We start from the raw sequence: 22708 nt of genomic DNA, 5'->3' as shown, positions 1-22708 counted from the left end.
TTCCCACCCACCCTGTGAGATGCTTTGTCGGCATATTCCAAGAAAGGATACCAGTGCAGGGCATTGCATTCCCGAGTCTTCCTTTTTTACCTCCCTCAAGAACCAATGGGTAGCACATTTGCAAACAAGACAGGCGATACTGGGTGGAAGTGAAAGGAAGAGCTGCTGCGGTATCCTTGCGCATGGCTACACCAGGGGAATAGGAAGGAAGGCTGGTTGTTACCTTGTGCCCTTACACACTGTGTCTGGCTGAAGTCGCTGCTTCTGTTGATCGCCTCGACGTATGTCTGAGCCTTTACACAATAATCAAGTCCTGCCTCCATGGTGTCCAGGTGAACCATGGAGCTGACCTCTTTCACCACTTTCTGCTGCATCTGCCACAGGCCCAGGAGAGAGAGCATCAGAACACAGAGCAAGGACCTAATTGAGAACAGCAGTCCTAACATGATGCTAGCCCAGACTTTACTGGGAGAAAAGGAAGGAGCAGTGGGAGGTGTCAGAGGACTGTGTGAATAAGAGGAAAGAGGGAGAAAAGCAGCAAACAAGGAAGCACAGTGGACTGCAGAATGGGACCACACATGTCTAGAAAGGTAGGAGGGGATGGAAAGAAGCAACTGTGAGCCAAAGAGGCACAATGATGATGTTGGGTCACAACACTAGACCATGACCTACTCCGCTGGTGCAAGGGCTTGATGACTAGGGTCTTGACTGATCTGAGTTTTTGCTGGAATACTAAAATCATGCTTGTGCTAGCATGATACAATAGGAGTGCCAGAACCACACTGTGATAGGGGCGTGAGAACTGTGCTGTGACTCTAGGGCACAGAGAGGGGATGGACTGGGCTAGTGAGGATGGAATAAATTTGGCATGTGCAACTGTAACACACTTCAGCAACCCTTAAACAGCATATGAACCCCAGTACATTATTTTCTTGCAATAAATAGGATTCCGTTAACTGCTAGAGAAATGAAGTTGCTATTCCAAGTTTCCCCAGTCATGAGAGGACAGGTACCAATTAGCTAGTTGCTCCCAATTCTGCGCTCACAGAAGTCCTGATCAGCCTCCAGCATCACACACACACGGACACCTCCAACAAGCCAGTAGGGCTCTTGTGGCAGGGCAAGTCCTCTTCTCAATCCAAATATCCTTCTCCACAGAAATGTGATCTTGAGGGCCATTAGTTTGAAAATATTTCAAGGACAAAATCAGTTCAATGACCACCTGGGGTGTGTAACTTCTTGCAAAACCCTCAAATCAGACATATCAAATATGAAAAATATTTTTTTAAAAAATTAGAAGTACCCCAGCAGAGTACTGGACATGTAATTACCAGCAAACCTGATGCTTGTGACAGTCCAGTTGGTAGAAACTATTCTGAAGTTTGGAATTAATGTTTAGGCGATTAATATCATATACTGAAGAAGACTTTATATTTCATTCATAAAAGGCAATCGGATACAAATCCATACAATTCTTTCTCAGGTGTCAGAAAGCTTATGGACAAGGCTGATCTCATTTACTTGGATTTCCAAAAGGTAGTCCAGAAGATCTATTTCAAAAGCCTATTAAGCTAATAGCCATGGGATAAAGAGTTGCACAGTTGCACACGCCAAATTCATTCCCTCCTCACTAGCCCAGTCCATCCCCTCTCCATGCCCTAGAGTCACAGCTCTGAATGCACTAACCAGGTTGCAAAGGCCTTGACCAGCCCTGCCTGGCGCCTCATTGAAGTTCATCCCAGGACCTTCAGTCCTAGTCTGAGCTATGCTGGAGGTGTGCCTGTCCCCAGGATGGACCTCGGACCTACATTGCGTGTAGTTTGTTCCCTGGATGGACCCTTGGTTAAGTACATTGCAGCCTTGACCTCCAGCCCTGTCTCTGGCTCTATCTCCTTTTTGCTCCTGGCTGGGGTCCTTGTACAGACCCTGGGCCTGGTTCATCACTTCCCTCGTCTGGGGTTGCTAATGGATCCTGTTACCAGTACCTGGTTCTGCCTGCTGTGGTCAAACCCAGTGAGTCTGTGCTTCATTGAGGGTACTGCTTGCACTGGGATCACCCTTGGCTCCTGGCTTGCCTGCTCATAGTGAGCAGCCCTGCCCCAGTTGTTTCCTGATCATTAAATTGCTGATTTTGTGTGGTTAAATTGCTAATCCTTTCTCAGAGTGGAAGAAAGTCATGGTGGAGACCCATGCAGATTTGTGCTCACCACTGTATTACTACAGATGATCAGGAAGAAAAATGAAAACCGACACATGCTAATGATACTAAAAAACCACTTCAGATTAATAACGATGACAGCCAACTGCAGGAGGATCCTGTAATAAAATGACAAATGAAATTCAACATAAATGTGAAATGATGTTCATGAGAATTTTTCCCCTTCATTTTTGCAATCAGTGACTGGACCTTAAGTCAAGCATTCCCCATCAGAAACAGGCACCTGGGGTTCAGGTTTCATGGAATAGTCAGCTCTGTGGTAGTCACCCATGTTAACAATTGTTGGGAAAAGAAGAATGTGAAGACTTGTTTTGTTTTATGGTGCTAACCCATAGTGCTCCTGCACCTTGGACTGTGCAGGTTTACTCCCTGCCCACCTTGGTAAAGGCAAAAATAGCTGGAAGGGCTTCCACAGGGAACAACTAAGTAGTCTGTGAGTCCTTGCCCTGGAAAAAGATACACAATATAAAACTATTAGAGTGGTAGGGAAGGTGAATAGGGAATAACTGTTCTCTCTCACTTGCTCTTTCTCCACCCTCACACAAAGACTGAGACTGCACAACAGTTAAGCTGCAGAAGTCCTGAGTACAGGAAGTTGTATATGCTAAAAGTTTACATAGCTTGAAAACCAGAGCAGATAAATTAATGGAACAAAAATTAAGCAAGGACTATTAATGATACCATTTTTGGCTCAGGAATTTCCTGGAGCTGCGTCTCTGAAATCTCAGAAAATAATCTAAACGTAACTACACAGACTCTCTCCTTATTATCTTCCTTAGTCATCTCCATTGCCCACTGGCAGAGAGAAGATACTGGGTTTGATGGTCCCATGGTCTGGCTTTAAATGGCAGCTTCCATGCTTTTTTGTGCTATGGAAGCACCAAGTTCCCAGGAGAAAAAAAACCTATTTATGTCCAGTGAAAACAGAAGGACCTGAATGGAACATAAATTGCCACTGTTTCAGTGTTACCCAGGTGTAAGCAATGCCCTCAGCCAAGCAAGTTACAGCTCACTGTCACAGGCAAGCTGTCTTACAGAAAACTCCTGAGAAAACTTTGTCAGCACTTGAGTATGACACCTTAATCTTGGTCTGAGTAATCCAAATGATGTTCAGAGAAGGAAGTCAGCATAAACACCTTCAGTTCATGACTTCTGGTTTCTTTCAGTAGGTCCCTGGGGGGATTCCTCTTCCCAGAGAAGGAAAGGTGGAAAGAACGGACAAGCTCCTCCATGGGGGTCAGAGCAACCCACTAGTATGGGCAAAGGAATATGGCACGCACTGATTCCATGCAGGTCCTCCAGCCTCACAGCAGGAGCTTGGACTCACAAGCAGGCCTTGGGCAATGTCTGTATGCTTTCACTCTAAGTATGTGGGTGCTGTTATTGCCCAAAACCCGAGGGTAAAACTCACCCTACTCTCCTGGCCCTTCTTCCAATAGAGAACACAGAACTGAAAGGCAGGCCCCATGTCTTCCAGCTCCACTAGTAAATGATACCCATCTGCTATGACCTTCATCAGAGGTGGGGTCAGGGAAGCTGCCAACACAGAGAGAGCACCATTATCACATTAGAGGCTACCCTTAAAAAACTGTCTTCCTTTTCCCAGCTAGGAGAGGAAGAGAAGCTGCCATCATGAGCACAGTAACATTAATCTGGAATAATAGCTGGTTGCTTCAGTGGGACAGAAACTTCTCTCTGCTCTACCTTCCAGTATGTCTAGATACAGCAGCAGACTTTGAGCAGGAGGAAGACCATGACTGGCATTGCAAATAGGAGTTTGGCAATAGCCAAGTTGCACAGAACTTGAAAGGTTTTGAATTTTCTTCAGTGGAGGAAGTGTTTGGCCTGAGGGTCCCATGTGATCAACAGCAGCAGAACCAGCTGGGCAACCAGAAGTTGAGACACCACATCAGGCCAGTTCTTCTGCTCCTGGGCATTAGCTTAGCACTAACAAACAGAACAGGAGCTGTGAAACCACTGCTTCTTGATGGGAATTTTGGCAGTTACAAAGGTGAAGGAAAAAGCAATATGAGCCTCGGGATAACTCTGGCAGTTCACATGAATGCTGACTTTCTTTTTGTATCTACATGGTTTTAGATAGACTTGGGCTGATGACCTGCTGTGACTTAAGTTTTTGGAAATGTATGCAAGTAAATCTGTAGGCAATTTGCTTCCTGCTTACTTTGATATTCAAAGCTTGGTTCGGTCTGGGATTCTGCTGTGAGGAACATTAGTGAAACAATCAGAATCAAATATGGATGAAACTACACACCGTACATCTGTGAATTGGGAATCAAGGCAGTACAGAGATCACATTTGCACTACTTATCTATGCCATTCTTAACCACTCTGTTCGAGCTGAAACTGGTTTCAACCTCCTTGGTTTCAAGAAAAGGAGAGCAATGTATAGCCACATACAGAAGAGTTGTTTTTAATAGAATTTGCTCTTACATCCAGTGAATTGGCAATAATACGGAACAATATGAAAACATAAAATCCAAGTATGTTCATGATAATCATGCCACAAATGGGAGGCCTGGAAAACTACTTTATACTTTAAAATTAAAAGCTGAGAACCTGCTTAACATGATGTCTCAAAATAAAAAAAGTGATAACATCATTTAGAAGTTAAAACCAAATATTGGGCTAATGTATTAACAAAGGGACATTACAAGATGTAACTACTAACCAAACAAGAGTATTTACATTTATCTCTGTGCTGGCACATTGGACACGAAATACCTGTTTGAATTTTGATAAGTGAAGAAGTAAGACTGACTAAATTGTTAGGTTTAGGAAGATCTTTTAAAAATGTTTTCCATGTGTTGTCATACTTTATGTGTATCTACATCTAGGGCTTTGACACTGGAGCTATTTACTCTAGAAGTACTGCGGGCTTTACTGATGCCCTGACTGTCTATGAACCACATATGGAACCTGTGGGCTGTGCTTTGAATTCCTTAGTTCCTCTCAGACTTAATGCCAGGTTTCCTAAGAGATATGAAAGCAGAGACAACAGAAAGTGAGCAGTAAAAACAAATAAGGACAAGAACTTACAGCAACATTTCTTTCCCCTTTAAACATTTGTCCTTATATGCATATTCACAATGCAGCCCATTGCAAGTTATATCCTCTGAACTTTCACAGCTTAGCTAGAGGACTGTATTGAGGTCTCTAAGACCAAGCTGTCAAATACTTCACTGTACCATGAGAAAGTTGCTGCTTTTCTTCATGAAGAAGGTCAAGATAAGAACTATCCTGCTATCTCTGCTTGACGGTGTGGTCTGTGGCTGAACTCTGTGCCACCATAGCTGCTGGAAAAGGGAAGGATTTTTCATGGCTCAACTTTGTGCCCCCAGGGAAGGATTCTTCATCTAAAGCACTATCTAGAAAACACTTCCACACCAAGAGACATATTCACCAACTTAGGTGGCACTTCTGATGGTGCCCTGTATGAGTGAAGATCGCTCACTCACGAAGTAGTAGATAAGTTCCAATGACTGATGAAGGTTTAAGATCGGGTCAGCTCTCATCTAGGACAGGCAATTTCTTCCCTGGCTAAAACTGATGACTCCCGCCCATCCCAGACAGAGAGTTGCACTCTCATAGTGACTTCAACAGAGGTTTTCCACCACAGTTTTTAATACTGAAAGCAGTGGACTACATGGCAGAGAACAGAGGTAACGATTCCAGAGAAGCACTGGAAATAGTATGCTAATTTTTGGCTGCAACGTGATCCTTGGGTTGAGCTGGGTCTCAAGCTTTGCAGCAGTTGGAAGGATATGGAGAAAATACCCTTCATTGCTAGGACCTCAGCAATGCTATGGTTTCCATTTTTCTTTCCTCTTCTGAGGATACTTCATATACCTGACAACATGGGAGGAGGGAATCATGTCTGGAAGGGAGCAGGATTTCCAGGACAGCATGAGGCAGATAGATGGTGACTTGGCTGTTTTCTAGAGTAAGTGCTTCCATAGGATCAGGTTTTAGACTCTCAGAAGTGAGTAGATGACATTGATTAGATGGAGCATTGACAGCAACCCTGATTGATCAGAACTCTTCGAAACCAGGGACAAGAGTGGCCAACTTGCCAAAAGAAATGCATGGAGTCTTCTTACCTATCTTTGAAGACCTTGAAATTCAAGCCCTGGTAAATTTGGCCCTGCCTCAGAAGGAACTCATGTTCCTCCAAGAACACAGCATGGCTGTCTGAGAGTGAAACATCCCAACCCGACATGAGAGGAGCTGAGAAGCAGGATGTGCTCTGTGTGTTCATGGGCTTTGTGTGACATGCACAGTACACAAACAGGCAGGTAAGCTATCCCTCAACACTGAACTCAGAAATTAACATGACCAATATAGCTTAAACCAAAAAGCAGGACTCACTTGTGATGCGATTGAAGAAACCTTTCAGGGTGCCCCACTCTGATCTTCTAGCACCAACATTTGCTCTTACACGCAGTTTATAGGCCACAGTGGCTGAGATATCCTCTGTGATGTTACACACTGTGGCTGTGATGAGTGAACATTCACAGATGCGAATCCAGCTCTCATTGGCATACTCTCGTTCATACTCCCTGAGGAGAGGAAAAGAAAGCAGACAGCAACACTTTGATAAAGTTATAACTGTAACATGGACTAAGGCTGCTTGCTAGCTCTTTCCAGGTAAAACCAGTCCTGGGATGCATTGGGGCTGGAATATCAGGAATGTATGAAACTAGTATGGGTGTGGTTTAGATCTTCTCTAGAGAAAAATCTCCCAGAGCCAGGTTGTCCATGAGCCAAATGCAGCATGATATTGTAGGAGGTGGGGACAGCCAACGCAGTGTTGATACATCAAATCCTGCCTACTCACTTGACTAGATCATCCCTGGTAAACCAGAATTCCAAAGCCATACTGTGATACAAGTCATAGCTCAAGGTATATCAGAAACCTCCTGTAATGCATGTTAATCTTTTAAACATTTAACACTGAGTAAGTCTCAAATGTTTTCTCTTTCTTCTTCTAAATAAACTGTTGCTACTCTTCCTAACTTATGAATTCTTTGGACAGTGGAGGTTTTCATATGTGGGCTTAATGCATACCTTGGATTACTCAGCTACCTATTAACCTGTAAACAGTCTCAGAATTGGAGCAAAAGGATTTTTTTCCTGTCCTTGTGATCAACAATGCTGGAGTATCAAACTTCTTTTATGCCTGTGAACTGAATGGCAGTCAAGACATCCAAACAGTGCAGGATTTTAAGTCCAAATAAACAGTGTTCAAAGAGTAAAGAAGAAAAAAAAAACCAAAAGTTACCCCTGAAACTCAACAGAGTATCTCACAGTTTCTCGCTGGATGACCACAGGACTCCAAGTTAAGAAGTGTTTCATGTTGGTAGAAAGAATAGAGATATTCTGAGGTGCTGGCAACAAAGCATCTTCACCTAAGGTTCCCAGCAAAAGAAAAAAAAAGAAAAAAGGTATATGAATGCACTAGGAAAAAAGCTTAGAAGAATAGTGCAAAACTGTGTTTGCATCAGAAATACACACTCTTTATTTCACTACTGTCACTTCAGTGTTTGAAGGTATTTTACTGAGAAGAAATCACAACCAAAGAGCAAATGACTGAGCAGTTAGGCTGGTACTGCTTACAGAAAGGCAAAACATGCCTTTTCATTATTTCAGAGGTTTTCATTGTATCAGTGAAACAATAAGAAAAGATCAAGCTTTTATAAAGCCATCCAATTTGATTTAATGAAGTCAAGTAACAGATACTCTATTGCATTCTATAGACTCTTCCAATGGATGTCATGGTTTGAAATAGGCTGTGTCTTTTCAGTCTTGACAGGACTGGGCACTGTAGAAGATCCTAGCTCTGGTACAGCTTTTTCATGTTGCAGGATTCTAATAATGTATGTCCCTGTAGGCTGTAATCTTAATAGAATACCTCTTAATAGAATAAATTTATTCAATGGGCTATAAATGAAATTATTACATTACTCTGAGACAGTCAAAGCATAAGCGTGGGATGGCACCTACAGTGTAGTTAACTTTATCCTCTGTCATTTTAATGTAAAATCCTTAGCAGTGTTTGGACCAGAGCACAGAAGGCAGGATTGCCCACGGGCACATCCTGCACTACACTATGGGAACAGACTTCTCTGTTCTGCCACTTTCCAGTCCCAAGAAAATTACGTTCTCTCTGCTCAGCAGGGAATGGTTCCCAAGGAACCATTGGAAGGGAGGAATGGATGGAGTGATTCCAACCAACCCAGTGTAGCAATAGTCATTTCAACACTCTCACAGAAACAAAGTAACTGTTCTATCACAATATATCTGTTACCTAAATATTATTTCCTAATTTTTTAATTACATATATTTAACTTCACAAGGTCTATCTTCCATTAGTCTTTAATTGTCATTAAAAGAGGGTGTCTTCTTTTAAGCTGTGTTTACAAAGTTAACCAGGTAAAGTCAGTTGTTTTACCCAGGATCAAAACCAGGTTGACAAGTCCATGAGCTATGTGTTCATGATGATTATTCTTTTAAAGCATTGGAACAACATTGGTCTTCTTTGTGCCCCTAGAATATTCCCTCTATTTATATCTCTATAAAATCACTAATGACATGGAGGAACTGGATGCAGACTCTTGTATGATTCTTTGGCACAAGTTATATGGATCTATTGCCATGATGTTCAACCGTTCTGTAAACAAAAAGTCAAATATCACTGGGATGAGAAGCTTTCTTCCTTGCTATTTAGCTAGGACAAGAGTCACTGTCTGTTGTATCAGCTGTTCTATCACTTCTAGCCAGTTGGGGGTCCATACTAGTGTCAAGGCACTTTTTGTCTTTAAAAAAAAAGTCTTTGTTGACCTTCAACCTGCAGCTTAATCACCCATTTGGTCTCTTGCACTCTCCATGCTTCTCAATATTTAGATTGTTTGCTACTACTTTTCCTGGTATTCCTGGCTCCCATGTTACTTTCGGGAGTTGGTGTACCTAAGTGTTTTAATTACGTAACAAACCTCAGTGACATGATCAGACATTAGTTTTTCCCACATGACTCATGCACACAATGATGTTCCAGGTCTGAACAGGAGTGAAGTGCACTGGAGTGTTTCCTAATTTTTTAAGTCCTTGACTTTCAGACTTTTTGGATATCTATTGTTTTTTGTATTCAACAATACTGAACCCTATCTTATTAAACTGTCTAGAAAACAATTTTAAGAAGATAGTTCTGAATTGGACTACCTTCCTTTTAACAGCCCAAAGATTATTTTGTATCTGGTTAAGATCAATCTTCTTTTCCTGGTTATGCTTCGCTTAGTCCACTGTTTTCCTGGTGCACTGGCAAAACCAGTGACTCTTCCATTGGCACAGTGAGACCTGTCACATCACTTCAGCTGAACCACAAAAGTTCACATACAGACACTAAGGTTTCTTTCCTCCTTTCATTAGGAAAAACTCTGGGCCTAATGACAGTGTATGTGCCTCTATAATAAAAGCTCATCGATTGAAGTTTCTGTTTGCTACTAATAGATTCAGGATGGGCATAAATTCTGCTACTTGTAAGAACGCCTCTCCAAGAAAAATAAGATATATAAAACCCTAATGCTCAGATGTGTTATCTACAGAACATATTTGCTGATTTTTACAGTCACATACCTTCTGTGGCAAAGCCATAGCATGCAGCGGCTATTCATTCAGTGCCATGGAGTGTGTGCACTTTAGTGTCAGAAAACTAAGTTTCCAGCACTGCAAGTAAGACGGTGGTGGAAGGGTATAGTGTTATCTACATATAGTTCACGAGTGGTGCACTAGTTTGGACATCTGCCTTCAGATGAAGGGAACTGCATCCCTAGAGAAAGATATTCTTTACCTTTCAAAATCAAAGAATTCAGAAACAGATCTCTGTGTGGGCATAAGTACACATATGTGTATGCATGTAGCTGTTACTTGTAAAAATGATAAGATTTTGTCCTTGTAAGGTTAAATAATTAAATAACAAATACACTAAAGTGAAACTTATGATTTGGCTTTAGTATGTCTCACTTGATTGTATGTACAGAGATGTTTGTAACTGCATAACCATGCCCTACTGCAAACACAGTGGACAACCCTCAGGACCAAGCAAAAGAGGTGTAAAGCTAAAACTTGAGATCTTTTCATCCAGCACACAAATTAAATGGGATCCCTGAGCAATAAAAGCAATGATGCACTTCCCTGCTTTCTGCCTGGGACCCAGAGCCATGCTGAAAGCTGCAGTTTGGAAGAGAGGTTCATGCTCTTGCAAAGTACCATTGATCTAGACATAACGTATCCTGTGTCATATCCAAACAAATTATATTCATGGTTTCTCCATTCTGTCTGTTGCAACAGCCCACAAAACAATTGTAAGTAAATACATGTTTAACACTGGGAGAAAATACAATTCTAGGTTATATAAACAGGGAAAGCACCCAGTATAAACAGTGAAGTATATTGTTTCTGCACTAAAATACTCCATTAACTCTGGTCTATGCATTTTGAAGGGAAAAGAAACAGCAATCACAAAAAGTGCAGGAGACAACTGGATGCAGAGAGCACACCAGGCCCAGAAGGCTGTTAGTCCTGGGCTGCGTACCACTTTGATTTTGGATTCACAAGCAATATGTAAATAGTCTCACAGGAAAAGCCAAACTACAGTCAGAGTACTGACTCTTACCCCAACATCTCCAGTCATGGCAAAGAAAAGACATGTCCAAATTTCCCCTGTAAAGAGCATTTTTGCCTCCTACCCTATCAGCAGTGTATTCCATTTCACTTATTACACAAATAATGGATTTCCATTTAGACTGGTGATGATTTCTCTTGTTTAACATTTTTCTCCTGTTCATGTTAAAGAATCTACAATTAAAAGTGAAATTATTTTCATGATCAAGTCCAGTATATTTGTCTGTCTTACTTTTCAGTTTAAAATGCCTTAAATAAACCGTGATAAAATTACATTGCTCTTGGACAAATTTTGATACTCTTCTTACTCTGTGAATGTAGAACAATAATATTTCATCACTACTACCTCATCATTACTTGCTGTTACTTCATCACCATCATCACCACTACTTACTGTTAAATGCAAGTAAACACTGCAAAAATATTAACAAAATTACCTCTTCATTCATAGCAGCCTCTCCTTTCAGGGCCTCAACAAACACAAGAGGTAACAGTAACTCCAGAATCAGAGTTGCAGTGTTCAGAAGTGCTTTACCTCATCTGTGCTTTTCCTGGCATACCCCTTAATATTTTATAAACAGGGCTGAGAAATCCTTCCTTATTGCTCTGCTAATAAGCATTGTCTTTTACTTTCAATTGCACTATTTAATCTCCTTTTTCTAATCTGGAGGACAACAATGTCACCAGCTTCTTGTATCTTCGAGCATGGTCTGCCTCTCTGCATTTGAGGAAATTTCAGTGAAGGGGAATCTGACAAGGGAATTCTGAACTCTAAATATTGGTGACAAAAGAGTAATGTCTGTAACAACCCAAAATGCTAAAGGAATTTCTTTGTAAGCTAAACTGTGAAAGTGAAAGCCATATGTCTTTAACTCCTAGAAACACAGCATTTTAGACAACAACAACAAAGTGTGTTAAAAAAAATCTCTTTGGCTGTAACTCTAACCTGAAAGCTCTTCCCCTTCCTCATTTGCCGATTGCACAAACTGACTGCAAAAGGCCAGAGCCTAGTACATAAGCCTCTTGCCTGTTTTTCTCCCCAGCACCTAGGATACAAAGCCTGGACTCCCAGACTAGACAGGAACACACTGTCTTCTGATCTCAGCTCTGTGCAACCACAGGAGCAGATGTAGACAGAAATGTTCAATCACAAAATGTTCTCTGCTCAAAAAGGGGACTAGAACACAAATTCGCATGTTTCAGGTCAAGGTCAAGAGAATGGGGGACACATTGTAAATTATCCCACCTTCCTCTCCTACCCTCTGCCACAGTGTAGAAAAAATTGGATGCGTTTGCAGCTGACCAAGGCTGGCAGCCACTACACACAGAGGCAACATGGCTCCTGTGCAGAAACATCACACAACTAGCCAGGCCTTAAACAAAAATATAGTAAAAATAAAGTCAAATTTCTTTAAAGAATAGTTGCCCAGCTTCACCATCTTTTAAAAACATACATCATAATCTTCCCTATTCCACAGAATAAACTTTCAGAGCATATGCAACTTGATGCTGAGTCAGTGGTTTCCGTACCTAGCAACTAAGAACTATAAATAATGATCCAAAGTGTTTTGCTGGCCAAGGAAGCTATAAAATTATTTCTTCTGAGGCAGAGAAGAAAATGGAGCAAGACACAACCTGAATTGAGGAGCTAAGATGGCTCATTTCAAAAGACAGAACTGAGCAAAATCCGAGCATGCTGGCAAGCCATGTTTGCTTTCTAGAGGGCTGACCGTTGCAAACACACTGAAGTGTAGTCAGGAGATCTAAAGCCAAACTCTTTCTAGGAGATGTGTTTGGAGCCTAGCATTTACTTGGAGAAGCAAATTACAAATTGCACAACTTCCTTCCAGGGTAAAGGAGACCCTCAGTGAATAGTTTTGAGCTATTAACACTTTATACCCTACCCACGTTCAAAGACAGCAGCATTAAAAGAGGACTTGAAAGTTCAGCTTCTCATAGAACAGAAAAAGAGCAGAGACAAATACAGTATAAGTAGATTAATTTCCTTCAAACTGAAACTCTCCTTTAGATTTCAGAATTGACTTGCAGAACATAGAATTTATGGATTGTCTTTTTCATTTGCTTATTCTATTATTGAGACAAAGAATTAAAAATCAAGATCACCTGAACTCATACTATTTGGCTTAAGTTTCATAGAGGCATGTTTAACAAAAGGACAAAAGACTTTGTTTCTCACAACCCCTTCATCTTCTAACTTAAGTCAACTAAAGATATTTTAGCCATTTACCTGTGAGATATGGTGCAATCAGAACGCAGAGGAAGAAGCAGATGAGCTTTAGTAACATTTTGCTCACGCTTGTCGCCTTTTCCCACATTCATACCCTGTTGTGCTGTTCAGAAATTTCCCTTCCTAGACAGGGAGCCCTATCTGAGCCGGCCATGATGCGAGCGAAGTGGAGACTGCAGGGGAATATTGCAAACACTGCTTCTCTGCCTGTCTGCATCAATGCCAAAGACGTACACACATTGTTTGTAAGGGCGTAGTTACAGGGAGTGCCCGGCTAACCTGATGCCAGCATTTCAGTATGTGCAACTGCTCAACTAGATGGCATAACTCTGTTTCACTTAGTTAGCAATTATATGTATTAAACAAAGACATTATAAGGAGGAAACAGGATTCATTGGATATTTCCATGTAGTTTATATAGCTGTAAATGCTTATTTTTCTGCTCAGCCCCAAAACTAGATAAATCCTGATACTTCCAAGCACTAGGAAAGTTTCCCAGTATTACTAAGGCATGCCTGTAACCACAGACCTTGCACAAAGGGACTGATGAAGGACTGTATGCCTCTGGGATTACAGAAGGGAGTTGTGTGCTCCAATTTATCTTCAAATACTATTTTTATGGCAGCTGTGTTGGGTGTGTATTGAGGGGACATCCTGTTTTCAGACCTGACTTGGTGTAGGCACATGTATCCCAAGGTTTTTCCATCTTGCAAGGCCCATTGCTCTCCATCTTGCCTCTTGAGCAAAGGCAGGCTCTTCAGCTGGGCGCAGCCCTGAGACCTTCTTGGAAACCCAAACTGCCTGCTGGCTCCAAGGCTGCAGCAGGAGCTACCTTTGGGCTTGTGAGGTTGGGGGAAAGACAAAGTTTAGGTGGAAGCTTTTTATGTTCTGCAAAAGGCCATTTAAATTAAATTCTGACTGTACAGACAAGGGAGGAAAAAAGCCAAATCCTACCAATTACTTTTAGTTCTGATGAAAGCAAGTATTAGAAACCTCTCCTCTAAAACTTCTTCCTGCCCCCTACAGTTTGTCACCTTAGAAAGGGCTTTTAGTTCTTTAAAATGTTATATCCTTTCTGATACCTTTTAATAGCAAATACATGTCTATTGTTTTCAGTGGTAAAATAAAGGGATCTGTCAAAACATGTTTAATCCATATTTTCTGAGGAAAGAATTATTTTTTTTAATTTAAGAATAAAATTAGTATTCAGTTAATCACAGGTCTCCAGATTCTCAGACATGCAGGAACAGCACAAGCAGCTACACCCCAGTTTGCTCCTTCCTTCCATCCTCTCCTTTCCTTCCCTCTTTCACTTTCTTCCTTTCTTCTTTCCTTTATTTCTTCCTTCCTTTTCTTTCTCTGCCCTCCCTTTCCTTTCCTCCTTTCTTCATTCTTTCTGTCCTCTTTCCTTCCATCCTTCCTTCAATTCTCTTCTTCCTCCATTCCTACCTCACTCCCTTCCTTCATCTGTTCCATCTTTCCTTTTCCTCCTTCCCTCTATCTTTGGGACACACTGAAAGGCACATGCTTCTATATGTTTCCTAAACATAGGAACATTTTCCTTCCATGGAAGAAGGATGTTCTCTGAAATTATTTCATAGCTTTCAGGTAAACTTTTATCTTCTTGCTCTTCATTATCCCAGTCTCCTACTATTTCTATCAAATGTCTGTACTGAGAACCAAAAGGTGGGTATTGTGGTGAGTGACTTCGTTATTGCTGTTGTCATGGTTTAACCCCAGTTGGGAACTAAGCCCCATGCAAGTGCAGAGAATCAGAAGGTTAAAAGTGAGAAAACTTGTGGGTTGAGATAAAGATAGTTAAATAGATAAAGCAAAAGCCACACACACAAGCAAAGCAAACCAAGGAATTCATTCCCCACTTCCCATGGGCAGGCAGGTGCTCAGTCACCTCCAGGAAAGCAGGGCTCCATCACAAAGAACAGTGACTTGGGAAGACAAACACCATCACTCCAAATGTCCCCCCACATCCTCCTTCTTCCCCCAGCTTTATATACTGAACATGACATCATACGGTATGGGATATCCCTTGCATCATTGGGGTCAGCTGTCCCAGCTGTGTCCCCTGCCAGCCTCTTGTGCACCCCCAGCCTCCTCGCTGGTGGGGTGGGGTGAGGAGCAGAAAAGGCCTTGGCTCTGGGTAAGCCCTGCTCAGCATCAGAACCATCCCTGTGTTATCAACCCTGTTGTCAGCACAAATCCAAAACACAGCCCCATACCAGCTGCTACGTAGAGAATTAACTCTGTCCCTGTCAAACCCAACACAGCTGTGAAATGCACGCAATGCCCAAGAGGAAAACATGGATGTGTTTCACAGTATTATTAGTAAGATACTATGCTTTTTTCTGGGAAGGAAAGTAAGTATTTACAGAAGAAAGGCAAAATTTGTCAGATTAAAAAAATCTGTTCTCTTGTACAAAGAAGGTATAAATAAGGCAATCCTGAGTTTCGAGCTATCATTCAGGTAGGCCTGGGTAGCATATCTGGTTCTTCACTGGTTTATATCTTTTGTTGCCATAAACATGTGGATACATACACTCTGATTAAATATTCAGACGTGAGTTGAGAAGTATCTCAAAACCCACATGATCTGTAATGAATTATGCCTTATACCATTCACTTTGTTACTGAAACAGATGTACAGAAAAGAGATTGCATATAGTTTGCAAGAAATTTATTGGGATAAGGAACACTGCTAGAAGTCTTCCTTTTCAAAGATTTCTCACTGCCTGAGCCAGTCAGCCTCCTTTTCAAAGGTGGGGAAAATGAATACAGCTCCATATCACAATTAATCAGTTATGAGCAACAGAAGAGGTAGAGTGAGTGTGCCATAGTAATGATTGCAACTGCCCCGAGTTACCAGCAAGATTCATAAATGAAAGTTACAATAATACACTGTATTTCCTTCCTTGATTATAGGCACCTAAGACACAACATAAGCATAGAAATGGCTTGTGGGGCATCTAAAGAAAATTAGAGGTGGAAGCTGAAGGTAACACGTATACAGGGCGAAGTTGTGCAAAACAGGAGGCTTGGGATAGAAGTGATTATTCAGATTACAGCAACAACAGAATAAAAGTGACAAAATACCTTCTGAGATTTTTGCTTATTTTGAAATGCTGTACAGAATTAGTTGGCTTGAAAGAGAAAGAAGTACTCTTTCAATTTTACTGTTTTGCTTTCAGACTTTTATTAGTTTTACAAGTAATTTTGAACTTGATGAAAGAAATGTTTTGATAACTTTTCCTTTACAATTATGGTTACATTAATGTTTCTGTGAAATATTTTTATGTTATTAAGCATGTATTTCTAAAGATAAGTAAGTAATTGTGTATTTCTAAAGATAAACATCTGTCTGATCAACTTTGGTTTGTAATGCATGCCTTGTACTTCAAGTAATTCAGGCCAGTAGTTACACCACTAATCCTGAATGTGGAGACTTGATTCAGTTCTTTTCTCACTTGGAGATTTGTGATCTTGGATAAGCAACCCGATTTTTCATCAGAAAACAAAGCACTGGACTTAGTTAAAACACAACTTAAGGAGCTAAGAAAAAACACTGAGAAAAAGATTAAAGGTTCACAGATCAGAAGTCAGTCAGAACTGGAACTGGATCAGTAAGAAACTACAGGTACTTTCCAACTGTCACCTACTTTGGAGGTATTCTGGATTATTTTTGCTTAAATCAATGCAAAATGTTGCAAAACCATACGGACAATTGGTTTAGCACAGTTTACCATCAGCGTCACAGTCATTGGCTCAGGAGATGGACAGAAATGGAATTCTGTTGCATCAAATTTGACTAATATAGTTTTGATGATACTCAAAATCTACGTCCAGAAAAAAAAAGACTGTACAGCCCTTGACATGCTGTTTCAAGTCAGCCACCAGCTTCACCTTGCCAGGAAGTAGTACAAATTGATTTATTAATCCTAGGGTAGACTTGGCTTTGCAAGTGAAGATCAGCAAAAGACAAAGACATACTGAGAAACTGTGGAATTTGCCATAGAGTTTTAACAATTTTTGTAGCAGCTCATGAGGAAAAAAAAGCTGCCACTACTAGGAAAAGGAAAAATTGACTGCCCTAGGACCTGTGACTACAGTTCTGTTTCTAATACGTGAGATTGAACAGAGGCATTCTAAAATAGGTCATGGCATTTGCCAAACATATTTGCAACAATCATTCAGTTTGCAAAACAGAGGAAATCAGCAGTAATGCAAAAGGTAAGGAAAACAGTTCAATTATTTACTACTACTCTGAAAAAAAAAAATCACTCAAAACCCAGAAGGATATTTACAAACATAAGACTTGCTGATAGATATGTCAACATTTCCTAAGGGAATACCCAATTTGGAAGGATATCAAAGCAAAATATGTAAATCTGATTGGTTTTGGAATAATTCATTCTTAGTAAACTACACCAACTTTAGCTGTGAGACTAGCTATTATGTGTAACAGATTTGCTAGGTAAGTGGAAATCACAGAACTGCTTAAGAAAGCTTGAGAAAAAGCAAGTGTGCTGGGGAAGAAGTAGTTACCAAGTTGAGCTATGCAATTAGTTGCAGGAAGAGATAATATATATGAAATAGGCATTTACTCAGAAATGGGTTTGAAATGTGTGCTGCTAGAACTTGAGGGGGAAATACTGATAGCTAAAGAGACAACTGCTAACAATACTTGCTTAGATTTCTTTATGATAACAAATATATACAAAGGCCCAGTTGGTATCCTATAAATTCTTTCTGAGGAAAATCATTTTAAAGATGTGCCTCAGGTAAAACAAGAAGTTGACAGACCATTTTCAGTGATGAATGGTCTTGCATCTAGACTTTCGGGAGTATTGCCACTGTGGTAGCCAAGAATAGTGTTCCAGCAAAAGATCCAGAGGGACAGCTTGTACGTAACTTGGAGCCTCAGGCAAATCTTTTCTATATCTAAACCAATGACGATAGAGACCTGTTCTCTTTGCTTGGCTTTTCTGGATAAGATGTAAACAGTAAAAAGGCATAGTTGCAAAATGTGAACTGGAGGGCCTTGTTAAAACTTTCCACATAAAATAAGTTTAAGGAAAAAACCAGACGAACATGTGCTTCCAGAGTTCCTCCTGGGTTTGTTGCAACACAGAACTGCAAACTCAAGTTGCTGCTATGCAAGGAAGCAGAGTGGTCTGGCTAGGAATCTGTTCTCCTTTAGAGAACAGGTCACACTGCCCTGGCAAAGTGTATCATTGATACTGCAGGCCACCAAATATTTAAGTAGCCTCCTCACCATTTATCAGTAGAAAAGAGAGAAGAGGTTTGACAGGTAACCGAGAAAATGCATGAAGAAATGCATGAAGAACTGCCACCTTAGTCCTGGAACATAGATTTAGGGAAAAAATACATAGCTATACTGGTTCTCACGTGAATCATAGAAAGTGATTTGAAATTAATTTATGGCTCTTATCACTTACTGCAAATAAGCAATACTGTGAAAGCCATACCTAATTCAATTTGGCTTGTTCACATGCAGTAATTTGCAAGGAAAACGGACTGAAAGAACAGAAAAGAGAAGACCCACGTGACAATTTGAAAAGGAAGTTTTCGGTCATATTCAAAAAGCAATGGACAGGGTTTTATGTAACTACCTATCACAGCCTCTTCCTCATACTTCAATATCCTGGTGGACACTAAAATATTTGAATAAATGATTTTTTTACATGTGTTTTGTGATAAGCTTAAGCCGCCAATCTGTAGCAGAACTTAAATAAATACGAATAGTTTAGAAAGTAGTAATTTATCTGGACCTAATCACTGAGGAAGAAATCCCCTCTGATTAGGAGAAGACTTGGAAGCCTTGCAAAACTGACTAACATGTTTGTAGACTGTCTTCTGTAGACTTCTGCAGGACTTCCTTGTTTTTGCAGAACATTTGTTTAAGAAGTCACAAACATTGCAAAACCATAGCATGGTGTAGGAGGGAGAGGAAAACCATGTTTTGTGAAGCAGTGCATGGCTGTCATTCTTGGGATTGGAAACATTTCTAGCAACTGCTCTTATTCCAGCTTCCTCATAGTTGAAAAATCAGTTTCTTATTGGAGACATGACTGTCTGCAATGCTGTTGAAAAGTAGCTTAAGAGTTAGCTGAGCTGGTTGTGAGTACAGTAATTCTGTTCCTGCAAGTATTTTTTTGGGCAACGCAAAGCTCAGTGTGGACTAAGATAGCCAAGCACCAGCATAAGCAAGCTGCTGAGCTTCCTGCTGCTGGTAAATAAGCTACCTTGATCTGGCCGAATCGGGTGTCTCCAGACTGCATTGCAGTAGAATACCAACTACAGCTGTTGTTCACGAGTTGGGAACAAAACTGACAGAAGAAAATAAATTACTAGAGGAAGAAGTACTATATTAAAGCACAATTTTAAGTTCTTCAAAGAGAAATTACAGCACTACCTGAAAGAAACTCCTGGCTGTGGTTAAATCTATAGAACATTTTCAAAGTTTTTTACAGGGAAGGAGTTTGGTCAGGACAGACAATACATCTCTGAAATAGCCCTTTAAATTCATGAGTCTTGAAGGATAACTAGTACACACATGGCTGGACAAACTGCAGTGCCGCGCTTTCACAGCTGCTTATGGACTTGGGCATAGAAGTAATATGAAGCTTTCTCCAAATGGGGACACAAATTGCAAACATTGCCTTAAGTGGGAAAACAAGGACTTAAGTGCTCAATGAAATGAGTGGAGTCAGGAAGAGATGGTCATGTCCTGTTTTCCCATAATTAGTGAAATAGCAAAACTATCTGTTTTATCCATCCAACTCTCTCCCAAGACTCTCATCTCTACTCTTTCAATGCTTCCAATTACATAAGTATTAATTTACTCCTTCCATTGAATGGCAGTGTATAATACAGACAAGATGAATACAAGAGCTGCTGCTGTGGTACTCAAAATGACATTAGTTGAATATCTGATTTTCTCCTTTGGTCTTTCAACAAGCATTTTCTCTATGAGTATTAGAGACTCAGTATGGGACACAGGATGGACTCTCAGGAGTTTACACATCAGTAGATATGTGGATCCTCTCAACAGACTAAGCTAAATAATTCTGTTTAAAAACAAGGTCAAAAAGCTCTAAATGTCATTTTTGTGTTCATATGATCATTATCAAACACCTGACCTCCTTTGTTAAAATACATGGAATCCCTGAAATAAGAGTGATAGAAAACAGAGCAATCACTCATTTAATGCTTGTAATCCCAAAGGAACTCATAGGCTTAATTTCACATGCAATGGTCTATTAACCCTTCACCGAACCTGCTTCTATATAAGTAGTGAAGTCTAGTTAGCATTTAACAACACATAGCAATGTACACACAGCTATATATGAGGGAGTGAAACTTTAGGTGGATGCTGAGTTTGGACAGGCTGTAACTTCCATAAGAAATGCAAGGAATAGCATGCAGGTTCAAGAACGTACTTCGTTGTTCTGGTATTGAAGCATTGGGCTGCACACACTCAGTGTTGACTATTTCCTCTCTTGGCACTCTGAAAAATTTTTCCTAAAACATACATCAGAAGGAACATATGTCTATTTTAAAAAGAGTAACTTTGAACTATTGTACTGGCTATTAGACCTGGTTGTTCACTCTGTGCTGACAGACAGACCACGGCTTGGATCATGCTGCAGAGTAAGTGATGCTTTATGTTCCTGAGTTTGTGGCTCCTAAGGTCAGGAAGGGAGCTGCTTGTGGTGTTACAGCATGCCAGGTAGGAGAGCTTAGCTCTGCTCCTCTTCAGTTTAGTTTGCAGAGTTCTGCAGACATAATTTAAAATTGTATCAATAGCGGTACAGAGATCTGGGAAGAGGGACTTCATAGGAAATGAAGTGGGAAACAGGAACTTCGAAGGAGCAAGTACCCCTTGCTCAGGGTTCAAAGCAAAATCACAAATGAACAATCTGAGCTTAATATCAGAATGCAGAGATAACTGAGTGAAAAATGAAAGCAAATAATGGTTCTATCTAATCCTCACAATTTTATCTGTACAAATCTACTGCTTTGGTCTGATTGTTAAACAAGTTCGAATTTATTTAATGATTAAAGTGTTTTATCATGATATGCAGAAGAGCTGACTTTCAAGGAAGACCCTCAAACCAAAAGTTTGTTGTTAAAGCACCTGTGGTAATCTATTTTAGAAAATAGCTTTTCACCCCTTTACAAATATTACATTACAATATACAAAAAGATGGGGATAGAAGGAAGGGAAAATTAACTGTGAAACACAGAGAGGGTGACAGTATATGCTAATGTTCTCAGGGTCAACAAGACAATAAAGGGTCAAAAGGATTTAGGAATTGCGTCAGTGGCCACTAAATGTCACTGTTGCTTCACAAAATGGCTGTAGAGCTCCTTATTTTGTCAAAGAGGACTTCTGAAGACAAAAACCTTTGGAAGCTATAATACACAGTTGTGAATGTATTTCTGTTATTTCTGGATGAGACCTATCCCCAACTAATCCAGTTAAGAATATAAATTTTAGAAAAATAGGCACTTTATTAACCCTGTCCACAAGATAACAAAAAAAGGGAGCCTTTTTTTCCCTGAAAACCCCTTGATTTCTGGTCTGTGTCCTAGCACCATCCAGCAAAGCTAGTGTATTAATTTTTTTTTTCCCAAAATTCAGTAGAAGTAAAAGAAGCAAAATAAGGCACTTTTGTATAACAAAAAAAAGGTAGAATGTATTATGGAAATCTCCAAGAGATATATTCGGCAATTTGGTGCCAAAAGATAATCTGGGAGGTCTTGATTTTGGGAACAAGCCTGGTGTATGTTCTAGTGAGGTTTTATATTTTCCTGTTTGAAAAAACTATCTCTGGGTTGGATGAATGTTTAAATAATTCAAACTGGTCCAAGAATCCCAGGTTCAGTGAATAAGAGAGTCTTGCAAGAGACACAACAGAGCTACAATTAAAAAAAGAAGATACCTTCTTTCTAGAGGGCGAGACTTTTTGAAAGTTTTGCTGTGTACATAGCAGTTGCTTTTCATGAATTCCATCTTAGATTTTCTAGAAGTAAGGAAATAAGGAAAGAGTTTTTTTTTAGAGTGTAGGTTAAAAAAAGGAATCTAGAAGGATTTTAAGAAAAATTGAGTTGACAGGAAAGAAGCAAGCATGCTTTGAAATATTTATGCAGGTGTTAAGAGCCAAATTGCAGAATTAAAAGCCTCCTGGAGTTTGGAAAATATATGTAAGCATTCAGCTAAGGGACAATTCTTAATATAAATCACATTTCTTATTTATCTCTTCTTTTGAATCTAGTTATTTCTCAGGACACTAACATAGGAACTGCAGATGTGTTTTTCTGAACTTCATCTCCAGTTAGTGTCATTTTCTAAAGCATGACCTTACAGTCTGTTTCGTTACAAATTAAGCCAAATACAGTGGAGTTGCAGTAGAGTCAGTCTGGGGAGAACTTCTTCCACATATGAGGTTAAAGCCCATGGCTGAAGAAATCATTGAGAGATCACCAATACTAATTTTTGATTCTCA

The 22708-nt window shown here is 40.2% G+C and overlaps 1 protein-coding gene across 1 annotated transcript in view; it reads right to left on the bottom strand.

Annotated features, from left to right (window-relative positions):
- IL20RB (interleukin 20 receptor beta) overlaps positions 1 to 13221 on the bottom strand; it is a 14189-nt gene extending 968 nt beyond the window's left edge. Inside the window, exons 1-5 of the mRNA XM_009708951.1 lie at positions 13164 to 13221; positions 7518 to 7644; positions 6605 to 6795; positions 3630 to 3754; positions 224 to 374 (exon numbers count right to left, since the gene is read on the bottom strand). Of these exons, the coding sequence (XP_009707253.1) occupies positions 224 to 374; positions 3630 to 3754; positions 6605 to 6795; positions 7518 to 7644; positions 13164 to 13221 (652 nt within the window). The remainder of the gene's footprint in view (positions 1 to 223; positions 375 to 3629; positions 3755 to 6604; positions 6796 to 7517; positions 7645 to 13163) is intronic.
- Positions 13222 to 22708: the final 9487 nt, after the last annotated feature.

This window comes from Cariama cristata, unplaced genomic scaffold (genome assembly GCF_000690535.1).
Source record: "Cariama cristata isolate BGI_N322 unplaced genomic scaffold, ASM69053v1 scaffold11441, whole genome shotgun sequence".
Taxonomy (NCBI): Eukaryota; Metazoa; Chordata; class Aves; order Cariamiformes; family Cariamidae; genus Cariama; species Cariama cristata.
The sequence above is the reverse complement of the archived record's forward strand: the minus strand, read 5'-3'. Positions and strand labels throughout refer to the sequence as shown.